This window comes from Melanostigma gelatinosum (genome assembly GCF_949748355.1).
Source record: "Melanostigma gelatinosum genome assembly, chromosome: 21".
Taxonomy (NCBI): Eukaryota; Metazoa; Chordata; class Actinopteri; order Perciformes; family Zoarcidae; genus Melanostigma; species Melanostigma gelatinosum.
Window position 1 is genome coordinate 17,589,940 of NC_136654.1, and position 20,963 is coordinate 17,610,902.

The 20,963-nt window shown below is 44.0% G+C and overlaps 1 protein-coding gene across 1 annotated transcript in view; it reads right to left on the bottom strand.

The window, feature by feature from the left end:
* The window catches only part of dock1 (dedicator of cytokinesis 1), a 155,582-nt gene that overhangs the window by 133,848 nt on the left and 771 nt on the right, over positions 1-20,963 (bottom strand). The window contains exons 2-11 of the mRNA XM_079292770.1: positions 8,614-8,697; positions 8,263-8,303; positions 8,048-8,103; positions 7,605-7,701; positions 6,813-6,961; positions 6,203-6,338; positions 4,699-4,856; positions 3,822-3,903; positions 3,138-3,273; positions 1,759-1,831 (exon numbers count right to left, since the gene is read on the bottom strand). Coding sequence (XP_079148896.1) covers positions 1,759-1,831; positions 3,138-3,273; positions 3,822-3,903; positions 4,699-4,856; positions 6,203-6,338; positions 6,813-6,961; positions 7,605-7,701; positions 8,048-8,103; positions 8,263-8,303; positions 8,614-8,697 — 1,012 coding nt within the window. The remainder of the gene's footprint in view (positions 1-1,758; positions 1,832-3,137; positions 3,274-3,821; positions 3,904-4,698; positions 4,857-6,202; positions 6,339-6,812; positions 6,962-7,604; positions 7,702-8,047; positions 8,104-8,262; positions 8,304-8,613; positions 8,698-20,963) is intronic.

A 20,963-nucleotide genomic window follows, 5' to 3' on the forward strand; every position in this document is an offset into this window, starting at 1 on the left:
TTAGCCTCCAAGAAAAACATCAAATTGTCCAAGAATTAAAAGGCAGACTGCAATCACAGCAGAATATATTTACACAGCTACAGCCCAGTGCATGCTGAAGGATGTGAGCAGAGCTCCGACCAGATACAGACTTTTACAAATGTCAGTTTGTGAAGAAACACCATCGCAGACCGAGTTCATGAAGTAGCAGCAATCTAACAACGCAGCTAGCTAAGAGACGAGCAGGTACTTGTGTTTCTAATGAACTGTTGATGAAAGCACAGACAACACGGATACATCATCTATCATGTTCATCAGACCTGACTCTCAGTGAGCAGCTCTTGGATGAAGCTGCCATGCACAGGACGACGACAGGGCGGAACATTAGTGATGCAGAGAGGTGACACAAACAGCTTTAAACAAAGTTATTGTAATAACTTGTGTTTGATATTTGTCTGTTATTTTCTTTAATAGTTTGATCTTTGATAGAGTCATGTGGGTTTCTTAACCCTCAATTAAAATGATTTATGTTATAATAACAGAAATGTGTTTAAATATAATTTTTCATTTATATAACTGCATGTACAATATTTTTACACTTGAATAAACAACAATCAAATGCAGAGAGTGTTATTTAACAATATGTTAGGGAGAAGTTAGTTCTACAGTCTTACAGTTACAACCGGCCCTTTGAGGGCGACCGTGATGCTGATGTGGCCCAGAGTGGAGATGAGTTTGACCCCCCTGCTGTAAAGGATCTCTGTCAATCAGGCTGTCTTCAGTGCCTCCAAACTCAAATCCAAAACCGATCCAAGCAAGGAAGTGGACTGACTGACAGGAGGGGTTTGTACAAAATTCTCACATTCGAGAAGCTTCAATCAGAGGATGTGTGCATCGAATGGCTGAAATGATTACCGTAGTCAATTGTTAGCCAATTGATTTCTGTCAATCAGCTAATTGATTATTTCAGCACAATGGGAGCTTTTCCATTCTCTAAATGAAAGTTGGTTTAATTCCAGACAACATGCCGGAGATGAGCTCAACTCAGACCTAAGATGCAGGAGTGTCCGGGTCAAACGAGAACAACAAACTATTTCAGCAAGATTTCGACCCATCTAGTCCAATACTGGAAGCAATTTCCATTTCTGTTTGGATGCCAGGAGTCGATCCAAATGACATCACATGTCATACCGCCGCTAAATGGCTCCAATACTTCCTGCCTCTGCTGGCCTTGAGAACACGCACTGCAATGGGCAGTGGAACTGCCATTTCAAAACTCCATCAGTCAAAATGTAGTGGCATATATTGACACTTGGACGTGGCCTTGTAGAACCTGTTTTCTCCTCACGCTGGAAGGCTCTAATTTCCATGATTTATGCTCACAGATAAAACTGTTAAGCGAGCTGATCTGCCAGCTAAACTGCCTGAATCTGAAGCCTTTCCAATTATGCAGGAAATCACGTTAAGGAAAAGGTTACTCTGGCTCAATACGCAGTCCTACGAGAATGGCAGCAGTTAATGAGATTGCCTTAATTGAGTCAGCAGAGAATAGGCGAGCGTGCACTGTCTTAAAACCTTTGCTAATCAGGTGTCAAGAATTTAAGACATAAAAAAAATGAGTTAACTACATCTCTGACATACTGTACATACTCATGATAATGTAAATAAGTGTAAAAGCAGAACTATTTCCGCTTTTATGCAACATTATCCCAAGCTTAAAGGAACTCTATGCCCCCCCCGTATGTGTGAATGTGATTTATTTTTTGCTGCAGCACTTACGGCTGAAATGGGATAAAGTGCTGCTTGTCTTCATCGTCCATTTTGCCCGTTATGATGTCAGTGACATCCATTACTGTGGAAAAACAAGGAGAGAGGGTTAAAACATTCTGAGGGCATGTAGAGTGTAGCAATGGCTGTGAAAGCGATAGAGACGCATCAGGGGGTGAAAGCAGCCAATGTTGGCTCTTCTTCATGAGCACTAATTAAGGCAGATGCAAGGCTACGAGACACATTTAATGTGCAAATGCGAAGAACAGTTTAAAGAGTAACTTAACATGCCCAGACAACCTTGTTCTGTTGACCTCCGGCGTTTGAACTTCTCACCCTGCTGCAGGACGCGTGCACTGGTACGCTGGTCTAACGCAAGCCTGGCGACCCGCCTCGTGTGTGACGGTGAGTATGAAGTTGCGGGTTACGTTATAGCGCTGAATGTAGCAGTACAGTGTGTGTACACTTTATTTGTCTGTGGATGAAATGCTTCTACTTCTCAAGCCCCCGTGTCTTAAAGTTCTGGTGGAGAAGTTTAGCCCCAAAGGGAGCAACAACTTGGGCCCAGGCTCACTTACGGTGAGCAGACGTTTAGAGTGGACCAGCTATTCTTATGTAAGTGGGGTGATGTAACATCAAACACAAGACGCATAAACACTTTTGATATTTGCCAGGCATGCAAATTCAGGGATTTGAATTTCAACAAAAATGAACTTTGACCAGCGAAGCCGGACACCAAAACAGGAAACGCATTCTTGAATCGGCTACAACTGAATAGTCAGAGGCGGAGCAAATACTCTCAGTGTCTGGAGCTGATTTGACAGCACCTTCACTCTATTACCCGACAGACCAGATGTCAGCCATAAAAGGCCCGCGGTAACGGCGTCTTAGAAAGAGTAAATCTCAAAAATCAGGCTTTCCGTCACGCTGTGTACTGTGGCAATGATGATGATGTCGAAAGATAAGCCGTCATAAATCAGGCTGTCGTTTACCTTCTCTCTAGTGGCAGTGGGGAAAAGACACTGAAAGAGGGGTATCGTTTTCTCTGCTGGAGAACTGTGGGCAAAACGCCAATTTAATTAGTTTACGCCTGGCAGCTTGCCAACAGGAGATAAATCAAACTAATTATTTTTTCCACTTCAGCTAGATATCGGTGAATTTTTGCCCAGATACATTTACTCATCTGGGCAAAGACTTACAATACTTTGAAGTATCCTAGTACCTCTCTGATCCGATCTCATGCACAAAGGCATATTTGTGCAGAGTCACAACTACGAAGTTTTAAGATCATCAGTGTTTTTAAAAAGGTGACAACAGCAACACAACTCCTACTTTGCAGCTCTTTTTCGGAAGAACAGGTCATCGCTGCGTCTCTGTGTCGACTGCTTTACCTGCCACGCCGAAGGGTCTTCTCAGTCCTGCCGTCAGCTTCTTTGTGTTGTTGTCTCTTAGCTCCATGCGTCCCACTCTGACGATCTGACACACAAAGCTGATCTTCTCTCTCTTCAGGTCTTCACTGCCCAAGTCCTGAGGCGGGGAAAAGTTAGGACAATACTGCTGATGCCGTTGTCTTTAGAGTCAATAATATGGACTTCATGCAGACGAATGAAAAACTATTACAATCCGGTTGTATATTTGCCCCTTTTTTCAGGCTACAGCAACGCTAGGGTGCACAACAGAAACTGATCGATTAATGGCACCTTCTTGGGTGAAGATGAGTTCGTATAAAAGGGGAAACTTTTCATCACAAATTGCTTCAGAAACATCTGGGATCGTGTCCGCAGATTCATTTCCTGTGGGCGATAGATTCCAAAACGAGCAAAGTGCTCCCAGTGGGTGCACGCTGACCCTTCTGTCATTGGGCTTCCATTAGACAGAGGTGACTGCCTTGGTAAATACATACGGCGAGCAAAGCTCTTTCTGAGAGAGCTTAACAAATACAGGCTCTGCAAACAGGCTCCCACGTGCCTGATGACATGGCTGAATAAAGAGTGGACTACCACAGGCGAGCGTGCACACACACACACACACACAGAGAGAAACACAGTGACACACATACAAGCAAACGCACTCACCGTGAAGACGGCCCGCAGGTTATGAAGCTGGTCTATGTCCTTCACCAGACCTGAGCTTGACCATTTCACCAGGTAGTTTTCACTGTGAGGGAGAGATCACAGAAACTAAGCATGGATTGTCATTACAATCTGTGCCAGCGTTGAAACACCGATGATCCGGTGAATTAACAACTACATCTTCCTTCACAGCTAAGGAAGCTTGAATTTGAATCCAGACGAAGAGAAACATTCCGCAGCCGAGCTGCTCTACTTGTGATAATTTGCTGACAGAATCCTGTAAACAATAGCAAATCCCTGGGAAGCAGACTGCACTCGTGTGTGTGTGTGTGTGTGTGTGTGTGTGTGTGTGTGTGTGTGTGTGTGTGTGTGTGTGTGTGTGTGTGCGAGCGTGTGTCTGGTTGTGAGTGAGTGAGTTTCCAAGTGTCAGTGTTTGTACTGGGGCTGTATCGAATCCTTTGCCGATTCTTTTATTTATTTTTTTGCTCGTCTATTCATTCAGTTTAAACAGTTCAGTATTTCTGCAGTTGCAGTTAAAGATTAGGTTAATAAACTAATATCATCAATATTATAAGTAGGATACTGCTGTAGGATTACATTCCACTGGTGGCTGGGTATGATCCAAATATTTTCAACAACTTCAAAGAAAAAGGATGATGAATATAATCATTTTCAAAATTCCCAGCATGTATTTATCTGAGGAAACTATTCTGCTTCAATCCATATTTGTTGGCGTTTAGCCTTTCTAAAACAGTTTGCTCCTCCACGAGCCACACACACAAGGGATGCACACACCAGGATAAACGAGGAGGGCTGACAGCAATCCAACTGCACCAAAATATAGAGAAAGCGGTAAGTGAATAAGCACACATGGGTTCACCTGATGAACTTGGACTCCACCGGGTCGTAGAGTGACATGAGCACCTCCGCGTCCTCGCCGATCTTACACACCACGTTCTTCAGAGTCACGAAGAGGGCAAACGATGGGGTGGAGGCAAACTTTGCTTGCCTGGTCAGATCGATATTCTGCTTCTGAGACTGTCGGAGGGAAACAATAAATATTGCATTCAATATCTGGCATTCTTCCACAGCTTTCTGTCACATGCGGGTAGACTTTGGGCCTGTGGAGTTTAAACAATGAGCCCGGGGGGGAACGACCCGAGGATCCCTGGGACAACATCAGCGTATAAAGAAGGAGATTCTGTGCGCAGGTGGGGTGAGCAACTGCACACCGAATAATTGAATGTCAGCCACTGCCTCTGTGCTTTAATGAAATTTCAAAAAGCAAAATTTAACTCTTATAAAAATAAAAAACCTGTTCATAAAAATCCGTTTGATCTCCAGAAAAGCATCTGCAGTAAAAGGTGGGACTCCTTGGACGCCCTTCAGAAATAAGCTGGGGCCACGTCATTAATATTTATCACGCTGACCTGGACACTCTTATTGCCCGTGCATATGCAATAAGGACCTCTGGATGACACGGTCACATAAGATGAGACCACATAACTGCAGGGCACTTGGCGTCTGACACTCCCACATACTGCCAACTGACATTCAGGTGAGGGACGCCACCGATACGCCATGTAAAATAGACTTTCTGAAGAAGCAGTCAAGCATCGTTTTGTACCAGCAGTGGCCCCATTTCCCCCACTTTTAAACTGAAGTTGGGCCAAAACTCCATTTTAGATCAAAGTGCAAGGGTATTTTCTGGTTTTATTGGTTTGACATTGTCATAGCCTCTGCAGTTGCTACTTGACAGGAGTCAGTCAAGATCTTTTTTTTTTTAAAGCAAAGCAGCATAATACTTTACGCAATCATGTAACTGGCTGAGACAAACGATCTTCATTCACAGCTTTGGAAGCAGTGGGATTATTGTCACATGCGAGCAATTAAATGTAGATGAAAGTACAGCTAACGGCATGCTGGTTTTGCAGGTATTTAGTCATTAACTATCACAACTTTCAAAAGCGGTGATGTTTCAGTCTGGACACAGTGATGGACCGACCTACCAACTTACATTGACATCCCTAGAGCCACACCGCTAGCATGGCTACAAATGGTTGCTATCATTGTGCATAGGGATGGCAGAAGGAAGAGGAAATCTTATGTCAAACAATTACCTTGTATGAAGAGCAGTCATCAGCCTTCTTCCTGCTCTTTTTCCTAATGCAAATATTGTGACTGCATGTTTGATTCTGACTGAGATTTAATGCGGCAGAAAGAAGAAGATGCATCACACACGATGTATCGTGTCCATTCACACTGTGTGCTAATGTGCTTTTACTTATTTTCGTTACACTGGATAGCTTAGATAAAGACCGGCGTTTAGTTGCAGGTGTAAAGATGGCGTGCAAGAAGCAGGACCAGGTCCTTTCTGTCTCTACCTTCTCTTCTTGAATCCGGTCCTCGATTTGTTTGGAGGCCGCCTCGTGTGCTCTGAACAGGCTGACGGTGCTGGTGAGCTCTGGGTCCAGTATGTTTCCATCTTTGTCTCGGACCACCAGATCGAGATCCAAGTACCTAGCATAAAAATGGCGGCGGGTTAACGAGCACCAGAACCAATATGAAAACATACGGCAGAATACCTAAAGAAACGTAGACCACAGCATGCTGCCAAGATCTAGTCAATATATCAACTCATGACTTCCTGCTTCTGCAGAGGTAATCCCATTTCTCGACCTGGCCAAAGGTTTAAAGTTTCATCACAGGAGGAGAATGGAGCTTCATCATTTTCATTTCCAACAGATTTTCTAGGCACACTGCAGTCACAGCCAGAGCTGTCATTTCATGATGCAATACAGTTCGGTTTGCTGAAGCTAAATCCCTCCAGGTTGTCCTCAAGCTAAGTGATGAGCCGTCCTTTTTCGATTGACTGACACTGCTGCTGACCTATTCCAACAAGAGTCATTTTCCCGGATAGATCTGGCGATAAAAGGATATAAGCTGTGGGGAGGCGAGGACGAGGCTAAAAGCCTCTGAAGACTGGATCCTCACTTGTTGCCGTAGTCTATCTTGGAGGTGACTTTCTGTTTGAGCTCGGCGAGCTCGTCCTGCGGTAGGGTGCCGGACAGGATCTGGGAACGCCATTCGATGAGGCTGTAGATCATGTCACGGACAGAGTTGAACATCTCACGTTTGTCCCCCTGAAAGCGGAGACAGACGGATGAACATGTGCGCAGCTTTGAACATTCATGTGAACTCTGAACTGTTGACTGAGGCAAGAGGGCATGTTCACGCCGGTAGGTCAGGCATCTCATCAGCAGCAGTTATAGGCCAATGTAGGTGAACAAAGAGGAGATTATTAAGATCCGGTGGAATTACCTCGGGCCAGATTCAACCAAAGTAATTTGCCGGTCAGAGCCTGACCAATACTGCAATTTTTAAGGCTAATACTTTTGACTGTAAAATGTGTGAAAACACTTATAAAATCATTTTTAGTGATATGCATAAATCAAGACTTTATAAATGGAATCAAATATATTTTTTTAAATACTAATAATTCTATCACGATAAAAAAATACTTTAAATAAAATCAATTATTACAAATAACCACTTTAAATAAAATCAATTAATGAACTCAAATTAAGAAAACAGGAGTCAAATACAGAGCATTTCAGCCTATTTTTAAACAGTATATATCTGTAGTGTATACGACGCCTTATCACGTATGTATGTGAGTGAGTGAGTGAGTGAGTGAGTGAGTGAGTGAGTGAGTGAGTGAGTGAGTGAGTGAGTGAGTGAGTGAGTGAGTGTGTTTCCACTTGGGGTTTGGACAGCTATGCTTACCACATATAAGTCCCTCCATATTGTCGCCCACTCCCGCAGCGTGGTGGTAACCTCCTGCACCAGGGGCAGCTCAGTGGGAATGACCGTCTCCTTTTGCCTGCGGTGACGGTGAATGCATGTCAAACACTTTTCCTCTCCACATGGAGACACTGTCTGTATCAAACGTGTTGCCTGTTTGTTGAAATCCTTTAGTTATAACTGATTTAGTTATAAACAAATATGTGTTCCTCAAGGCTCTCAGCTGAATCAAGGACTTTGAAGTTGGGGGGGTGGGGGGGTTATCTATTTTTGTGTGAAATCAAAACAGACAGATCAAAAGAAAACAGCTCCACCGGTTGCGCAACAGCAAACCCTCCTGTCACATCTTATCAAGTAGATGCAATCTACTTGCTTGTGGAAAAATAAACCATGCCACTGAGAAGTGAAAGTGGAGAAGTACTAACCCACTGCCCTCGACTGTGGCCTCTTTCAGGTGGATATAACAAGCAGGAAACACGCCCTAGAAGAGGAAGAGATCACAACGCAAACGGCACTATAGTAGAACTGGGACAGAAGTTAAACATTGTAAAAACTGAAGCTGTAAAGAGCAAACGGACATGAGTGCGCGCGTGCGCGTGTGTGTGTGTCTGTGAGAAACCTGTGTTTGCTGGCCACTCACCTTTTTGGATTTTCTCCTCAGCCTATGCCCTCTGTACCAGTCTAATGGAGAACAGAGTTATGTTACATGTAAGCTGCTTTCTCCATCAAGCTAAAGTAAACTACTGTCAATCAATTCACAATAAACAATGACGTGACAGTTAAAAACAACACTGAATATACTGTGAGGGTTCCTTTACGGGATCACACCATCACAACCAGTCTTGATATATATGGATATATATCTATATCATCCTATTGAACACAAGTAGAAACATCTGGACAAAACAAAAGAGGAACTAGTGATGGGAATAATGTCAGACATTGGCGCGTCAGCTCTGATCACGCGTGTCACCAGTCAGCCTGCGCTCACCTTCATGTGTCTCAAGTATGTGCACTGTGTCTCCAATCTGCAGCGACAGCTCCTCCTCTCCCCGGGCATCGTAGTTATAGATTGCTGGAGAAAAGATGGGAGAGGACAATATAAGAGGAGCAGATATTACAGGAGGAGGGGAGAAAAAAAAAGAAAAAAAGGCAATAAAGCGTTTGGCTCCCTTGTGGCGCTAATTGTGTGCCATTGCAATGTGTAGTAGAGGCATCACACATCCACAGGATGTCCACCCACACATTCTGACACCGTGGTGGCCGGGTCTGGCACCGTCGGTGCTGCAATATCAACAAACTACTACCGCCCACTGCAAAGAAACCAATAACGATGGAGAGCGCCAAAACAACAATAATGCCGGTGGAAAACAGATTGTGCTCAGGATTACAGGAGGATAAGAAAATACTGCAGTGTTCATAATTTTATGATGTGTTCACAGACAAAACAAACGGGGGACATGAAGACGCTTCTCTGGTTCTCTAGTCAACACGACAAATGCACATTTAGTTTGTCTCGGTGTTTTGTTTGCTACATGAACAGGAATAACTACAGCACATCACAGGCTGCTCCCTAAAGTTTGGTTGGGAAACCGCCAGCATGTCCTGGGGAAGTTAAGTGAAGTAGCCAAAGGGGAAAGTGTGTCGACATCTACAGAATAACAATTAATGGAAGTGTAACGATTGAATACAACTCCGCAGCTACAGACAAACCGTTTTGGACTTCACTTAAAGACCAGAGCCCCATCTGAAAATATTTATGTATATATAGCATGTAATATAAATGGGAATATGTTAATACCTAGAGATAAATGGGACGGATATTTTGCTCTTTTTTCTTCTTCTTTATTTCAAGAGAAAAATGCTGAACAAAATCTCTTTTGCATCCCTGGATCTGCACCAAAAACAAATCCCTCATTCCTCGGGCTTCATTTTCTACCAAATGTACTAAAACTGTTAAAACGTATTGCGATATCCTGCTAACAGGTTATTCTCCATCTGCAGTCAGAGCTGCATCAACATGGCACGGCTGCGTTATAACGAGGATACCAGCCTGGCTGGTGGCTCTTGTTCTCACATTCTGTGAGAGGTGAACAACATGTCGCTGTCAAACCGGGCCATGACCGACACCTGTCATTGAGAAATCCTACAAGCCCACACACACACACACACACACACACACACACAAGCGATGAATTAAACAGCATGACAGGCTTTCTGAGAGGACACCTGAAGGGAGAAATGAGTGAGAGTGTGTGTGTATACATGTCCTGTTGAGCGAATGCATGCAGGGCCACTTCACCAGAGGTTTCCCAACCGTGAATTTTGTGAACAGTTACACCCCTAATAGATACTGATCCTATGATACTGACCCAAATAGCTGGTTTTATACTGGAATTTTAATTCCTTTTTAATTTTTGGACAGTTTGTATTAAAAAGGTTTACACTTTAATTGTAATTCCTGTTAAATTTATTTTTAGGAAATCAATGTTTAAGTCAGGCCTGATGTCTCTTCCACACAGTGAGGCATACAGCTTATTAATCAACCACCGGGATCAGTACTCCATATAAAGCTCAGGTATCGGTATCGGGAAGGAAAAAGTTGGATCGGTGCATCCCTACTCAACAGCATCATAAACGACAGCCTCAAAAATGGCAGTTACATAATACCTCCGACAGCCTGTATCTGATGTTCAGCATGTATATAAGCATCAGTCAGGCAGCCAACCGCTTCACCGTTAAGTGGAGGCCATAAAATGGAACGTGAAGCCCGTTTCATTCGGCCCTGGCTGTGTTCTTTTGTTATCAAAGTGCATGTGCATGTCCACCATGCACTTTGCGATCCCCAGAACAATCCAACGAGCCCAGCGAATCCCCCAGAACACGAGCCACGGGCTGACAAGAGAACAAAGACCCCGCGAAATGAATTCAGTGGTACCACGCTTTGATACAAAAAGGTACCTCCAGGGGGGAGGTGGAGCAACAAAACAATCAAAAGAGAGGTGGGATTAATCTGTGAGCAGCCATCAGAGAGCAGCCTAGTCACCGTGCAGCAGGGTGCGCTCAATTAAACAGTTATTAAGAGCGGCCAGAAAAGCCTGTAAAGGCATCAACTGCTGCACGAACTGGGTCACTGGTCCGTTATCCGATCGGCAGGTGCCGAGAGGGAGCAGCCGAAAACGAACGGCTCCGATACGGAGACGCGAGGCATCGTAATTCATCAGAAAATGAAAAGGCGCCGCTGTGACCACCGCAAATGAGACGAGGTCTCATATCAAACAAATGGGAGCTCGGGGAAGTCTGGAGATCCTCAGCGGGCGTGAGGTGCAATCACAGAATGAACACAAATGACACCCTGGGAAGATGCTGAGTAAATGACAACCATCAAACACAATCCTGACGTGCGAGGCAATGATGGTGCATTTTAACGCTGGGCACCGGAGTGATTATTGTCGCGTGGGGGTTGAATGACAGCTCTGATTACTCATAAACCTGTATTTGCATACCCGAGAGTAAACTGATGTCAATTTGGAGGCAGTGAAGAAGAGAAGAATCCATCAGAGGGAAAAGACGAAAAGGACGAGGAAGTGGACCATATTCTCTCTGGTGTACGCCATGCAACTTTTTTATTTAATTTTTTGGGGAAACGTGATAAACAGTGGCATAATTTGCCGGGGACTCATTACCATACGTAACCCCTCGCATGAGGCCGTGCAAAAAAATCATCATCAGAGGAAACGAGTGAGGAATCAGATTCCAGGCCGATCCACTTAGCCGGCACACGTCTACGCCCTCGCCACAATTATAAGCAGACTCATATAAACACCGGACTGATTGTAATTATACACTTTGTGCTCGCTAATAACCTGCACTAATCCACACAGAGTATAACATATCATTACACTCGGCTGAAAATACAGTTCTGATGAAGAGGAAAGAGAAGTGCATAGAGAAGGCTCGTCGGAAAAAACGACTGAGCCTCTTGATGTTTTGTATGAAGTCCCCTTGGGCTGTGAGCCCACAGAGAGAGCCAGCCAGGAAATCCCAGACAAGGAGGATTCTCCGGGAGGAAAAAGGCAGAGCGGAGCATAAGGCAACTCTCAGTCTGGTTGGGCCTTCTGAAGAGCCAAACGGGCAGAAAATTCTGCCACGTCAAGATGACGCCAAAGGGGCCCCCGTGTGGCCACGACGTCACATCTCTGCAGTGACTCCACAATATACTCCAAGATTCACATTTTGGTGGATTAGTTTCTAGACACCCTGTGCAAATAAATACACATTTGAAATAGAATAGCAGCAGAACTTCTCCTCTCTGAACCGACTAATGGCGAGTCGCAGGCTCAGTGAGGTTTTGCAGTGACGACTAGGGGTGGACATTTGAAGCAAACACCATTTGATCATCACTGGGAACTACGCGATCAGTATTCGAAGCATGGAGAGTCTTGTGCACCATCCCCGCTGCCTTGCTGCCGGAGAGGAATCGAGGATCGCTACATGACGAGCATCAACAAGAGACAGACAAAAAAAAAAAGCCGGTTTACTGTGGATAGTAGGCCACAATAGAGTTCTCAAGCTAGTGAGTGACACACTGTATGGGCCCCACTCACATGTGTTGTCTCCGGAACTAAAAAAACAATCCCCATTTTATTTTATTTAATGACAGCAAACCGTTCAATGTCCTGCTATTCTAGTTATATTCTCTAAAGGTGCTATCTGACTGTAGATGACTGGCTGAAGAGATGTAAAGTGACCTCTGAAGAGAATGAGATGACATGATTATATTATATATATCTGACAATAGACCTCTAATGCATCTCTCTTGATGGATTCAACAGAGAGCCTCTTCATTTTAAAGCATCACCTCACTGCAGGACACAGTGGATGAAATTAAACGTGCTGACGGGAATATGGTAGCATACACGCGGCACATTATGTAGGACTCAATGTTCAAAAATGTTCCCGAATTTATGTTTTTTGAGACGTGCGCTGTAATGGTGAAGAAGCCACCTTTTTTTATGCGTCACAATTATCTAGATTTTAGAAGCTATGACTTCCTGTATGGGGCTGGACCAGGTGTGTCAGAACATTTACAGGCCAGATGTTTTTAAATGAGTTGTTAAAAGTTAAGAGTTGAGCACTGTGATACCTGCACACACAGGCTTGTACTGTATGTGTTTCTGTGGGAACTCGTACTAATCTAATCATCTAAGGGAGTCTAAGGATATTCCAAGGACTGGTAAATTATTTTCCTAATTATCTTAATTATTTTCAACTCTTAAGGAGATCATTTCAAACACAGTACAAGAAATGAAAGCCTCCAAGTACGCTGTTAAAAAACACGGCGACGTAGTCCGCTGGGGTTCGGCCGAGGTACATTCTGGAGAAAGAGCTTTCTCAGTGACGTACGAGGCAGGGAAAACATGATAATTAATTTCAAGCCCCCCTCTAATAGGGTTTAATAAGCGGTTTAGGCGTTCATACAGAAGCCTGGTGGTTCCAATTGTGTGGCAAATGCAGACAGTGAACCCCGGGGCTGTGAAATACCAACAAAATCACCGCGTTCCCTCTTAAACCCATTATACACAACAGCCTTTTAGCGTTATCTTCAGTTGTAAAGTGGAGATAATGCTACTGTAATTAACCTGAAATAAATACAACAGCAGCCGAACTGGAAGAGAGGAAAGCCCCAGGTCTCTCTCTCTCTCCCCCCCCCTCTCTCCCTCTGACTGGAAACAAGCAGGAAATGCCACTTGCGATTGTTACTGTATCACAATAGATGGGGCCTTTCCAGTTGGCCATAAGGAAATACCGACGCTTTTTATGGCCACGGGAAGATTAACAATACCTCATTTAAAGAAACGGATACGGTAAACGGAAGGGTGTAAAACTATAACGGCATACAGAGAGAGCGGTAAAGGGAGGAGCAGGTGGAGAAACCGATGTGCCAGATCTGGATTCCAACTGCAGTAATACCATTTGGGAAGAACTTCCCGGCATGCGCCCAGCGCCAACGCAGGCCCCGGGACACAATCTAACGCAGGGCCGATAACTCCGCTTCCCTTGCTTCTGCAGCACTGGCTCTTTGCACGGTTATGCATCTTTTGTTAAACAACGGGAACAGATCACGAGGTCTTATTTATTCCTCATACTCTCGACACACGGAGAAGTCATTTGGCAGAATCCACACAGATTAGGCTTTTTGCGCAGCAAGAAGTAGCTAATTATTTCCTGCCCTGTGTTACATCTCTTGTGATGCGCATCCTAATGAGCATAATTACCTTCAAATATTGGAAGAAAACTCTGCGATTGACTCAGCAAGTTCACTTTGAAACATCTCTGCTGGCACTTTGCCTAAAAATGATTTGTCTTTGCTGACCGACAAGCGTACGTCACGGTGCTGGACCTTCATCAGATGCATCTAGTAGTGCAAGTCGAGCAAAAGGCAGCCGTGTGCAACAGGAAATGCCCCGGACCTGTTCTTCATGCTGTTATTTATAGTCGTAAGGCTGAGGCAGAAGTCACAGCGGCAGTGATGAGAGAGCAGCATGACATCAATCCTTTCAAATGGCCTACAGAAGACAAAAATAAGAACGTCGGGATAGGAAAGGTTGCCTGCAGTCACTTGTACCCAGGGTTCCCCTTTATCCGGTTAATACCGTTTTCCAAGAAATACATCGAGGATGAGCGGACTCTGGCTTACGACAGCGTGAGCACTTTCTGACTCAATGACTGACGGGTGCATTTACTGGCTGAATGGCTCGGAATATCAAACGCAAAACTTTTTTCAAACAAAGCAACAGTTTACTCGGTTCAGATGGCAGAAGCACAGACATACAAAAGGAAAAACTGCATTTGTAGGATAATAATTTCCTAATAAATTTTTTGTTTGTTTTAAAGTACTACACCCCATCACTTGTTTCATTTAATAGTCAAACTTAATTGGAGTAGCACCCGCGCCAGACGTGTGCTCTCGAAAACAACTTGCATCCTGCAGAAAAAGCAGCCAGTATGCATCTGATGGTGTATTTATAGGCTCGGGTCTTCTGCTGCCGGGTTTGCGGAGCCTTATTCATTTGTTTACCGGTACTTTCAGTACCTCAGAGGTTACACGGCAATGTAGCAGTTGTGGTTTCACAAATGACTGTTCTGAAATGTGTAAAGCATGACTATACTGTTCTGAGAATTATCATATGCTCCATGAAAGAGAGAACACACCGACGTACAGCATTTCAAATAAAGGTTTTACTGACCTGTTTGACACACATTCACCATCCTTTGATACATGTCGAGTACTTCAAAGTAGACTAGAAGACCCCTCACAGAACCGCCACTATCAATTTGCATGAAGCACAAAGTAAGTGCAAAATAGCTACAAATATTACTACTGCAGCAAACACTTATTGGTCTTCATCAGCTGAACTGTACACTTGAATGTGCACAGGCTGGTGCTGACAGATGATTTCAACCTGTGTTGAATTGTATGCCCGTTCAGTAGAGCCGAAACTATTTTGCTAATTGATTTATCATTTAAGTCATGGCTTTAGGAAGGTGTTGTGGCCATTTTGCACGATTTTCAGACGTTTTACAGATTTAAATTAATGTAGAAAGTAATTGACAAACCGATAATAAGAATAAATGTAGCTGGATATGTGTATTACTTTAATTGACCTAGCTGAATGCAAATATACAGAACAGGGTTTAAGTTTTACAGTTCAGGTAGACAATGTGATGGCCACATGAAAATTCATTTCATGTCTGCAGAATCTCGTCTTTTTCTTTTTTTTCAATGAAAAAGGTAGACCGAGGTGTCAGCTACCGCGCTGAGACAACTTCATCTAAATCCTGAAAGGTTGATCACAGAGTAGAGCTGCCACTCAATAAAATATAAAACTGCCTCCATGAGCCCACCAACATCTGAGCTGCAGGGCTCTGACTTTATCAAGTATTTAGCCAGACACACAAGCGCCAACACAAACACACACACACACACACACACAAAAGGGCATTTCATCAAAGGCCAGCCGCACTGAAAGGCTGCCTCTAGCTGCACGTGGCAATCCCAGGCCCGTCTGCAGCCACAATCAATGACTGACATCTCCATTACAAGTCCCCAAAAACAACCCACGGGACATTTTAAAAAGGTGACAGATGCAACATTAATATGGGCTGCGGCTGATATTAATGTTGACATTTTGTACAACCCGAATAGCCTCATGGTTGTTGAGCCCTATGATTTCTGCTATTCGTGAATTTCAGCCTCAGCATGTGGGATTACAAGGCTCAAAACCTGATCTAGTATAATGTCTGGAAAACTTAAATGTGGGGAAGTTTACTTGGGGCAAAAGAAATACATTCAACTGAGACTGTCTCCCAGCTTAAGGGACTTTAATAACGGCTTGCACGTCGAGGCCGTCTGCACTCGTCTTTGAAACTATACGCATGCACCCCCGAGTCGCCTCCACTCCGTCTTCTGAGGTACCTGGGAAGTGAGTTTTCCCAGAGAGCCGGTCCTTTTGGCTCACGCTTGACCCACCGAAAGAGACAGGTCGCCCGGTGTCAGCTCACCCACAGGCTGCCTGGCACATCCTCGGCTCAGCTGCGAGCTCATCACTCCGGTGGAATAAAGCCTCGGCCAGAGCGGTCAGCTAGATGTCGTTAGGAATATTAAACACGGAGTTCACAGCCTTGTATTCACTGCCAACTCTTTCCTCTCGCCTTTTATCCCAAGACGTTAAACTTGGTTAAGATGGTGAAGATTGTGAATTTCTGGGGACTATTATTGTAGAGGAAAGTCTTCAGACGCTAAACTAAGCTGAAGTTCATGAATATGAACCATTGACTTCATGCAACCCTGCTAAGTGGCTGCCTGATACACTACGGCAGTTGGCAGTTCCTATAGATTATCTTCATCCAGCTGCATATAAATTATGTTACAACAAAAGTCTACATCGGTGACCTTTGTTTCACATTGACGTGTTGCACACCATTAGCCATCTGTCAGGGAGCAAAAAGCAGCACAGCAGGACTCTTCTCAGACAATGCTCAAGCTGCTTGGCGCGTCCACAATCAATACTCGGGGTACTGGCGACCTCCCGCCTAGCGTAGCCGAGCAGTAGGAAGGACCCACACACCAGTCACTCGCTCATACGGCGTCATCCTTCACGATCAACCCAGATGTGTGTGTGTGCGTGTGTCCTCTCTCTCCTTCGTGACTCGCTGCCTTTGACAAACTGCCAAGAAGGACCGTCACGGTACATCGTAGCTGTCACGGAGGTTCCGTCGCCTTTCACGACAAAGTCAGTTTGCTCTTTTAAGGCAACCAGTCAACAAACTATGAGTCTTTTAACAGTTCAGCTTAACGAGGGGCAATCGGTTGTCTTGGTAGTCAGCAGATATTCACTGAAAGTAAAGAGAGGTTTGCTGTTAAGAGAACTACGGGTCTAAACTAGAGCGATGATCGGCATCTCTACAACATATTTCTGTAGACTAACACCTTGTAAAAAAAACATGTGGGCTGCATACTGATGACATTTCTCCACACCAACCGGCCTCTCCAGAACGTACAGTGAAAACAAAAAACTGTTGAGATCACCAACGAGGACTAGACGTCCTTAAAATAAGGACACAGACTCACAGGATGTCGACTCACTTCTAAATTCATGACATTGAATTTTCAGCACTATTCAGATTTAATTGTTCCTCGTCACCAAAGCAGCTGCACATGTTGTGAAACGGTTAAACATGCTACAAATAGAGAGACAAATCAAATATGGCCGAGGTCAACTCGTTCACGATCGCTTCATTCTCTTTTTCCCCTCCTCACCTCAACGCAGATGCTTAAAAACAAGATGTAGAAGTGTTCCGGCTTTGCCCGAGTGGTGAGCACAAAGAGGAAAAGTATGGGACCACTTAGCCATGCGCCGATTAAATAGGCCAGCTGTCATTTGTCTTCGCCACCATCTCACAGCAAGCCATTGGGAGCTGTACTATTAGGACTGCCTCACCAAGCAGCGCGGCCCATAGCTAATATACGATTCCCTTTCAGAATGAAGAACAGTAAAGCCATACTGACCTCCAAAGAGAGAAGAGGAGGATGGTGGCCGATGTGTTGGCTGAGACTGAGACAGCTTAGTCGCCTAAATATTCATAACATATCAAATACCAAAAGTAACCCATGAGGGGAAATTTCACCCCAAACTGGGTATGAATCATACGGTTTAGCGCACAGCTAGCTCAAATTGTGACCTAATTGGCACCAGACATGTAACTGTGCACATGAAATAAATCAGGTTTTACAGATGTTTATGCAGCGTTGGCAAACAGAAAGAGGAAGATGTTTTGTTTACAGATCAGCTCGATTAAGTGCAGCAAGGTGGGGGAGGAAAACTAGAGCAGGATGAGTTCCCAGGTGGAGGGCGTACACAAAGAATCCCACGGCATGGTGCACAAACTCATAGAATTGGAAGTTAATGTTGTTAGCTTAGCTTTAAGGCTGCGGGAGATCGCTCAGGAGGGTCGCACACACACTTCTCACGGCCGGCGCTTAATAAAAACACGTTCTCGTTGCCAACCATGGCCACACACACACACACACACAGCATATTGGTATGTGCGAAACAAAAGAAATATCACACTGCGCATCCTGTCATTTTATCACCTCCCTCTGCTGCAAAAGACAAGCAATTTCTGTTTTGTGCGGTTTTATTTATGTGCAAAGGTGGCTGACCATAAACACCAGCTGGCTGCAACACACACCAAACAAAGACGAAACTGTTTGTTTTCCCTCCCGACAAGACGAAAATCACCCCTGTTATGATTGTCTCCACGGCATCTCCTGGCGCCTTCCTATTAATCAGCTGCTTTATTTCACTCAGTCTCCGATTTGTGTCAGCTCGGCTTTTTTTCTGGGAGTCCAAGTGTCGGGAGAGAGAAATCAGGCGGCTTCTTCTCCAACTGTGCGGTTAATATTGTTGAATGGCTTGTTGTGTCAGAATTAATAGCTGCGATATCTGGCAGCGGTGACAAAAGCCACATTTGGTTTTTTTTGTTGTTGTTTTTTAAATCGCTTTTCATATCGAAAAGGCTTTTTCTGATTAAAAAGTAATGAAAATAATACCCTGCATATAAAACCAAGAAGTAAACTGATAAGAAAGGGACTGACACAAATGTCACTCTCCCATATTTTACAGCAAATAGCTTCAGCCCAGGCCGAGAGAGGTGTTAAATACGAGGCAGGGAGTTAAACACGCATGGTTTATGTAGTAACCGAGACGGCGTTTTAATTGCAACCACGTTTGTGAGCACTTTTTTTTTTGGGTGCAGGGCGGGCGCTTTCACAAATTACTGACGGCCTCAGTCAAGAGACGAAGTCACTGCGTCTCTATTTTCTGCTCCCAATGCGTCACTCACTGCTAACCTGTTCCAAATGAGAGCTGTCTGGAGTCTGCCACACACACACACACACACAACTCATAGCCACACCATACACACACATCATAGCGTGTAATGTTAGGGGCTCAGTGTGTATATGTGGGTGTCCAATTGTCCTCTTCGATAAGCTGCCAGTCTGTGATCTGACCCACAGGAAGCTGTATTTCCATACTGTCCAAATCTGCAACTGCAAGCCAGGGAGTTACCGTCCACATGTATTTTGTACAATCACAGCATTATCTATGTTCTGAGCTATGTTAGATTACTTGAAAAGGTAGATTACGAAGGTAAACGCATTGAGAGGCGGAAGACATATCTTCTGACGGCCAGCGCTCACTGTTATAAAGCAATAACGTGTGTTGCCTCTGGTGGGATAAGGAATGATTCTAGATGCATTAAGAACATGAGTTTCCCAAAATCAAGTCACGGTGCTCGCTCACATACCAAACCTTGTTCAGTCTTACAACACCAACTGATGTTTGCAAACCAGTGATGGAAGAATCATTCAGAAAACAACAATAAAACCATTTGAGAGTATAATTTAGTGTAAGTAGAAGAACAGAAGTATCAGCACCGCCATAATCAAGAAGTTACGATAAAATCAAAGATGATAATATTATATATGACAATAACGACCAGCAGAACTACAACAAGCAGCAAAAAAGAGGAGACAACCAAAACCATGAATATTTTATGGATTTGTGTTGTTGTTATTTTGCAGTTATTACTGCGACACAAATCTAATAAGGTTCAATTTCCAATATTGGTTGTTGGGAGCGAGCAATGCTGGGCAAAGCCTTGCTTCCACACTCATCCACTGTCGTGTGGATCTGCCGGGATAACAAAGCCCTTTATTATCACTGCTTTGCTCTATGTCAGAAGACATTTATTATTAATACTGCTGTGAAAAGACTAAAAGGAGACGGTTTTCCTACATTCACTAATAAAGCCATGGGGCCATTATGAGAGCAGTGAATTGTATGACAAAAGTTTTGCTGGAAGAGGAATAGGTCTCACACTGAGCATAAGAGGTCATAAGAGTGCTCATTAATGCCACTTGGTCACAACATACAGTATTAAAAGTGCAATGGCCGTGCACCCCATCAATCCTCTGCAGCAGCTCTTCTTTCTACTAATGACTCGTCCAGCCTTGCATTCGGTGAGCCCCCGTAAGAATTATTGAAGACCTCAATCTCATGGATATTTGAGAATATACCCAGGCAATCATTAGCATCAGAGTGGCATACTGTTCTCTCTCACACACACACACACACACACACACACTAATGTAAACCACAGCCAACCACATCTGCTCAAGACACCACTGGCTCATACAGCGGAGTGGACCGCAAACAACAGCGCTCATTTGGAAGCTGTAGTCAGAGATGATTTTTCTGGAGGAAAAAATTAAATGAAACCTGTGATTAGCTAAAGTGCGGGACCAGGATGTTTTAGCCGATCCCCAGGGCACAAAAAATTAATTTAAAAAATCAGGGTAAGATCCATCCCATCATTATTTCAGGTACTCAAGCACAGGGCATGCTTAACCGGGTTACTCTCGTATTTCACACTACCCATACACAAGTTAAACAAATCATGCAAATCCTCTCCAATGCACCATGCTTTAAAATCGGCTGTGTAAACAGTTACGGAAATGTATTAAAAAAATTACATCTAACGCTCCAAGTGAACTAACAGACCACAATTTGTCAATTTACATCCAGTCCTTGAGATGAAATGGTTCATCAGCATTTGCAGGAAAGTGCTACAATGTATGCTATAGCGGTAGCCTATTTAACCAGCTGTCAGTAAATTGAGTGATTAAAACACAATACATATTCATGTCTGTGTTGCAGTGGCAGACAGATTAAATGTTGGCCCTGTGGTGTTGCTCTAATTGAAGCCACAATG